General features: G+C 34.3%; 2 protein-coding genes across 2 annotated transcripts; both read left to right on the top strand.

Moving 5' to 3' along the window:
- On the top strand, positions 859 to 4,110 carry LOC104780441 (uncharacterized protein At1g24485-like). Its single transcript, XM_010504941.1, has 6 exons — positions 859 to 1,000; positions 1,114 to 1,648; positions 2,061 to 2,527; positions 2,788 to 2,829; positions 3,554 to 3,724; positions 3,826 to 4,110. The coding sequence occupies exons 1-6, from the start codon at positions 931 to 933 to the stop codon at positions 3,918 to 3,920; spliced, it is 1,380 nt and encodes a 459-aa protein (XP_010503243.1). The 5' UTR covers positions 859 to 930; the 3' UTR covers positions 3,921 to 4,110.
- LOC104780440 (17.4 kDa class I heat shock protein-like) lies at positions 4,638 to 5,327 on the top strand. The gene has a single exon (XM_010504940.2). The coding sequence runs from the start codon at positions 4,727 to 4,729 to the stop codon at positions 5,183 to 5,185; it is 459 nt and encodes a 152-aa protein (XP_010503242.1). The 5' UTR covers positions 4,638 to 4,726; the 3' UTR covers positions 5,186 to 5,327.

Raw genomic sequence — 5,622 nt, 5'->3', positions numbered from 1 at the left:
CCTTTATGAATAATACTGAATTTGATATACAATAAAATCGACTGAGCACATGAAATTATCCAAACATTTTGTTCCCACTATGTTGAATATCTTTTTTTTCTTTTTACTTTATTACAAAGACATACATTACTAATATAATGAACGTATATATAAAAGTGTGTAAACTTGAGCTGTTTACTTTTAAAGTCTTTGTGAAGAAAACAAATGTGGTTGACTTCAATATGCCCACTGTATGCTAAGTCAACCAAATGAGTTGGACAAAACTTAAAGCTTCAATCATTTTTATTAAATAATCAAGTTCCTTCATGACTTCTACATTTCTAATTTGTAATGTAAGGCCAGTGATTGTTTAGAAGTCTACCATAAAAAAAAAACATAATGACATTCTGATGTATAAATAATTAAATATTAATGTTTTACGTTATTATAGAATTATATACTAGTTCTCTAGCTATATTCATATGACTACTGTATGTTCTCATATCTATATATGTATGTATTTAATGAATTCACAGTTATCTAAATTGGTTTTTAAAGTACTTGAATATAAGTTTGTGACACAAATATGTAAATAGCTACAATTGTTTTGGTACTCACAAACTATTTTAGTTGCAAGTAGTTAAATTAGAAATAGTTTGTTGTAGTTACTTGCATAATAGACTGAATGTGATGAATTAGTCGGTTTTGAGAGTCTTTTGTCACTCCACTAATGCCCTTTGTAGAATTCACAATTGTCTAAAACCAAATCAAGATCTGCACCGCTGATGCAAATATTATATGAGCTGTGCAATCTTAATAAGTCAAGTCAACTAAATATTATATGAGTTGTGCAAACTCAATACCTCAATTCAACAAGATATGAACAGACTTCATTTCATCTATATATTACGTATGCATTTGTGCATGTAATGAAGTTAAATTAGCTCGTTGATGATGGCGGCACTTCTTTATCTCATCACCCTCTTTTCTCTCCCAGCCATAATGGTTACATTAGCAGAAAGTACGTTACAAATATAAAGCCCCTCCGACATTATATTTTCTTAATTTGACCCTCTACACTTTTGTTTAACTCACTGTTAGTCGTTTTTCTCTTGTTTTTTGCGCTATCATTAGGTATAAGCATTGACTGTGGATCAACGGGATCTTACATTGACTCCAACAATGTAACATGGCTCGGAGATAAAGGCTTTGTCACCACTGGTGAGCCTATGAAGATTCCGGACGTTGTCACAAAGCCCATGAACACTCTCCGGTACTTCCCAACCGGTCAAACCAACTGCTACTCCAACATTCCGGTGACCAAAGGCCAGAAAACGCTCGTGAGGACGAGCTTTAAATACGAAAACTACGATGGGAAGTTCTCGCCACCATCTTTTGACGTTATTTATGACCGCAAACACCGTGACTCTATTAAAATTACTGAGTCGTTGCTCAACGACGAAGAAAATTTCTATTTCTCGGAGGTGATATTTGCTCCGGCAAATGAGAATATCAGTGTATGCTTCTTCCGGACGTCTCCGTCCTATAACCCTTTTATATCTTCTATTGAGGTTTATGGTATGGACGCTGGCATGTACAACGATCTTGGTCCTAACGAAGGTCTCCTTCTCCAAGAAAGAATGGCGTACGGTGCTGAAGAGATTATAAGGTAAACTGCTACACAAACGCCCGTCCTTTAAACTTTTTTTCTATATGCATCTAATATAGACATTAATGTTCCAAGTTTAGATGCATATATATAGAAAAAGTTTAAAATATTGTTTTCCTTGACATTAATTTTCCTTGACATTAATTTTCTTAAAACAATATAGTAAATAATTTTCCTTGACATTAATTTTCTTAAATCTCTATATCAGCGACTCTTTGCTAATGTTTCATTAAGCATGTGATTTTTACCCTAGGTTTAGAATTTATTTATAAATTCATAAATAACAGTTTGTACGTCAAGTGCTTTTTTTAGAATTGTGTTAATTAATAATGATAACTTCCTTTCGAGTTTATATTATTACGTACCTATTTAATTAAATTTTATTTTATTGGTTTCTTGGAAATTTATATAGCTACCCGTTAGACCCTTACGGTAGGCTATGGTCCGCGTCAGGATCCCAAGAAACCCCAACACTGACCGATCTATCGACCTCAGCCCCATCAATAGACATCACCCGAGCGTCGAACAAGCCGCCGGAGATTGTTATGTCAAAGGCAGTGTCAGGAGACGGCTTAAAAATTTCTTATGAGGCTCTACCCTTAACCGGGATAACGGTATACTTGGTTCTTTACTTCTCAGAACCTGAGAGTCTAGGTCGGACCCAAAGAAGGTCTTTCAACGTTTTCTTGGACACCACTAACGTGGGTTCGCGTCCCATTGTACCGGTGTTTGGGGAAGCGACTCAATTTGTTTTGAGAGATGTAGTGGCCACGTCGATGTCCCAGATAATCTTTCAGTCAACCGATGACTCGGATTTGCCGCCCCTCATCAATGGGTTGGAGCTGTACTCAATAAGTAACAGCAACCAAGACACCCAAGGTTAGTTAATTATTAGGTAAATTTAAATTACCAAAACTTTCTCAAATTTTAAGTAAATAACCAAACTTGACCATGCGTTTACGTCTGAACACTTCGAACTCTGGTTTATGGAATTTAAATTTCATTGCTTCCAACTTAAGATTCAATTGACATTGAAGTATATATATAGAATGAATGATTGATGTTAATCGATAGGAAATATATCATAATATGAAATGTTTTGAATGATATCATTTAATTCCATTTGGTATTTGATTAAGGTCCCGGAGCTACGGAACCACACAAAAACAATGCCGTAGAAGGTTTGTACTCAGTACTCACAATCTGTACCCATTTCTTTCTTTCTATTTTTGGGGTAATAAATTATTATTGCATTTTTTGCTTAATTTAAACACAAACTTAAATTTTATTATTATGTTTAAAAAATAAATTATTATTATGTTTGAAAGGAAAGGAAAAGCTAGGGTAATAATCACATGCTTAATGAAACATTAGCAAAGAGTAATATAGTTCCTTGACATTAATTATTATTAAACATATAGTTCCTTGACATTAATTATTATTATTATCATTTTTATCTCAATATATATGGTTATTTATTATTACCATATACTTGTTTCTAGTACATTATATGTTTTTGAACTGAAAACTCATAGTATACAATACTTTTCGTATCTATGAACTTCATAATTTTCAGGTAATATTTGAATTATCGGTGAGTCCAATCATCTAATTATTTGGAAAATTATCGCAGCTTCATAAGATATCATTAAAAATTAGTTGACAAATTTATTAATTTTGTATACATAGCCTTTTTACTATTTTTAGAAGTTACTAAAAGTGTATGTATTTTATTTTATATAGGATACTATATTAAATCTATAATAATTACGTTTTAAAAAGTAAAACCTCGTAATATAGATTAAAAAAATAAACAATGGGATTGTATTATTACGAATGCCTTAAGTTATTACCATGTTATCAAAGAAAATAATTTGACACCTTTTCTATATATTGAACCTTTAGATGTGACGAAAATAAAGGGAGGAAAGAAGAAGAAAAACAAATTACCACTTATTTTTGGTGTTACGTTTGCTTCTGCGTTTGCAATTCTCTCATCCGGTTTTGGGGCTATTTTCTTGAGAAGGCGTCAAAACGCAAGACCACACTCCAACACAACACCGACTATGTCCACAGGTATAACTATATTGTTGCTTAATCACTGTGTATAATGAAATTGAATATTTGAATACAGATGACAAATAATATTGATGTTTGGTCGCTGGTATCTTTTCAAGGGCATGGAACAAACACGGGGATGTCGCCACTAGTTGAACAGCAGTTCGTCAGCGACACGAATGATTCGTATGTTGTTCAAGAAGAACATCATTGACATGGACCCTACATTTCTTTTCTTATTTATGATTTTTCTTTATTTTATAAATAAAAATTCTTTTGAATTTTATATCCGACCAACAATTGTTATAACTCACTAGTAGGAAATGGTAGTAACATATAAAATGCCAAATCTAAAACCTTATCTGAATAGTGATTTTGTAAGAAGTGTACTTCCGTGGTTTTGATCCGAGAATACTACAATCAACAAGCCGAAATTAATTCAATTTTTTTTTTTTTGATAATATGGAGTCTCTCAATTTAATACGGAGAAAAATAAATCCTGAAAATTTATTCTCAACTAATTTGAGTGGTTTTTAAAATTGATTTTTTTTTTTTAAATAACTAGCCGAAATTAGACTTGTATTTCTCTTATTAAATCGGCATCTTTGTTTCGAATAATTCAATTACAAATGCTATTAGGACAACCATGTAGGAGATCTTAATGGGCCACGATAGTAAAACCCATTAACAAAGCTCATGTAAACAAAAACGGCATGGCGTTCAGCCGTCTACTTGATGAATTGCACGTCGGCTCAACCCTCACCATCGAAACTTCTTGAAAGCACCTGAGAATTCTGGTACCGACGCTTGCATACGAACGTTACAAGGAAGATTCTTGAGTTTTATAGAAACTTGCAGAACTTTTCTTCTCTTATCCTCTACTCTATTCTTCTCTCTCCCTATATATACGCTAGGGCACGTATGTGTTTGAATTAACAAAGATCTTAGAGTCCATAGAAAAGCAAAATTACAAAAAAAAAAAACAGAACACTATCAAAACAGAGTTAAGGAAGTGTAGCAATGTCTCTAATTCCGAGCATTTTTGGAGGCCGAAGAACAAACGTGTTCGACCCATTCTCGCTAGACGTATGGGATCCGTTCGAAGGGTTCTTGTCGCAGGCAAACGCACCGGCTAATAAGGACGTGGCAGCCGCTAAAGTGGATTGGAGGGAGACACCTGAGGCGCACGTGTTCAAGGCGGACTTACCGGGGCTTAAGAAGGAAGAGGTGAAAGTGGAGGTTGAAGATGGGAACATACTTCAGATCAGTGGAGAGAGGAGCAGTGAGAATGAAGAGAAGAGTGATAAGTGGCATCGTGTGGAGAGGTCGAGTGGGAAGTTTATGAGGAGGTTTAGGCTGCCGGAGAATGCGAAGGTGGATGAAGTGAAGGCCAGTATGGAGAATGGTGTGTTGTCTGTTACGGTGCCGAAAGTGCCGGAGAAGAAGCCTGAAGTGAAGTCCATTGATATTTCCGGTTAAGGGGAACTTTAAAGTTCAAGCATTGAAGAGGAAAAATGTGTTGTGTGTGAAAGTAATAATAATGTGGCTTTCTTTTTTCCTGTAATCATGAAATGTTGTATCAATGTAAGTAACAAATCTTAATAAGAGAGGTGTTTTGAGATACAAAAGGCCCCATAGGTCATTAGTCATTTAGATGGAACAATCAATGCAAATAATATTGATTTGGGACATAAGAGCAGGTATGGTCTTCTTGATACGTACTCTTCATGCCATCTTCCAATATTAAAGCACATATAACTTTATAGTCTTCCTGATAAATTAAAATTACCTACCTATAGACTATATAATTTATTCAGGTCATCATCTCATTCAATGTAAGATTTTCTCGCAGTAACGTGTTTGTGAAGCAAAAAAAAACTGTGAAAATCGAAGGGTGGGTGGTTATACGGAAACTA

The sequence above is a fragment of the Camelina sativa genome, chromosome 4 (genome assembly GCF_000633955.1).
Source record: "Camelina sativa cultivar DH55 chromosome 4, Cs, whole genome shotgun sequence".
NCBI lineage: Eukaryota > Viridiplantae > Streptophyta > Magnoliopsida > Brassicales > Brassicaceae > Camelina > Camelina sativa.
The sequence above is the reverse complement of the archived record's forward strand: the minus strand, read 5'-3'. Positions and strand labels throughout refer to the sequence as shown.

Excerpts from the sequence above, each read along its gene's own strand:
- LOC104780441 (XM_010504941.1), top strand. The coding sequence starts at position 931 with ATGATGGCGGCACTTCTTTATCTCATCACCCTCTTTTCTCTCCCAGCC. Across the intron at positions 1,649-2,060 it reads GGTGCTGAAGAGATTATAAG|CTACCCGTTAGACCCTTACG; the intron begins GTAAACTGCTAC and ends AAATTTATATAG. Across the intron at positions 2,830-3,553 it reads CAAAAACAATGCCGTAGAAG|ATGTGACGAAAATAAAGGGA; the intron begins GTTTGTACTCAG and ends TTGAACCTTTAG.
- LOC104780440 (XM_010504940.2), top strand. The coding sequence starts at position 4,727 with ATGTCTCTAATTCCGAGCATTTTTGGAGGCCGAAGAACAAACGTGTTC.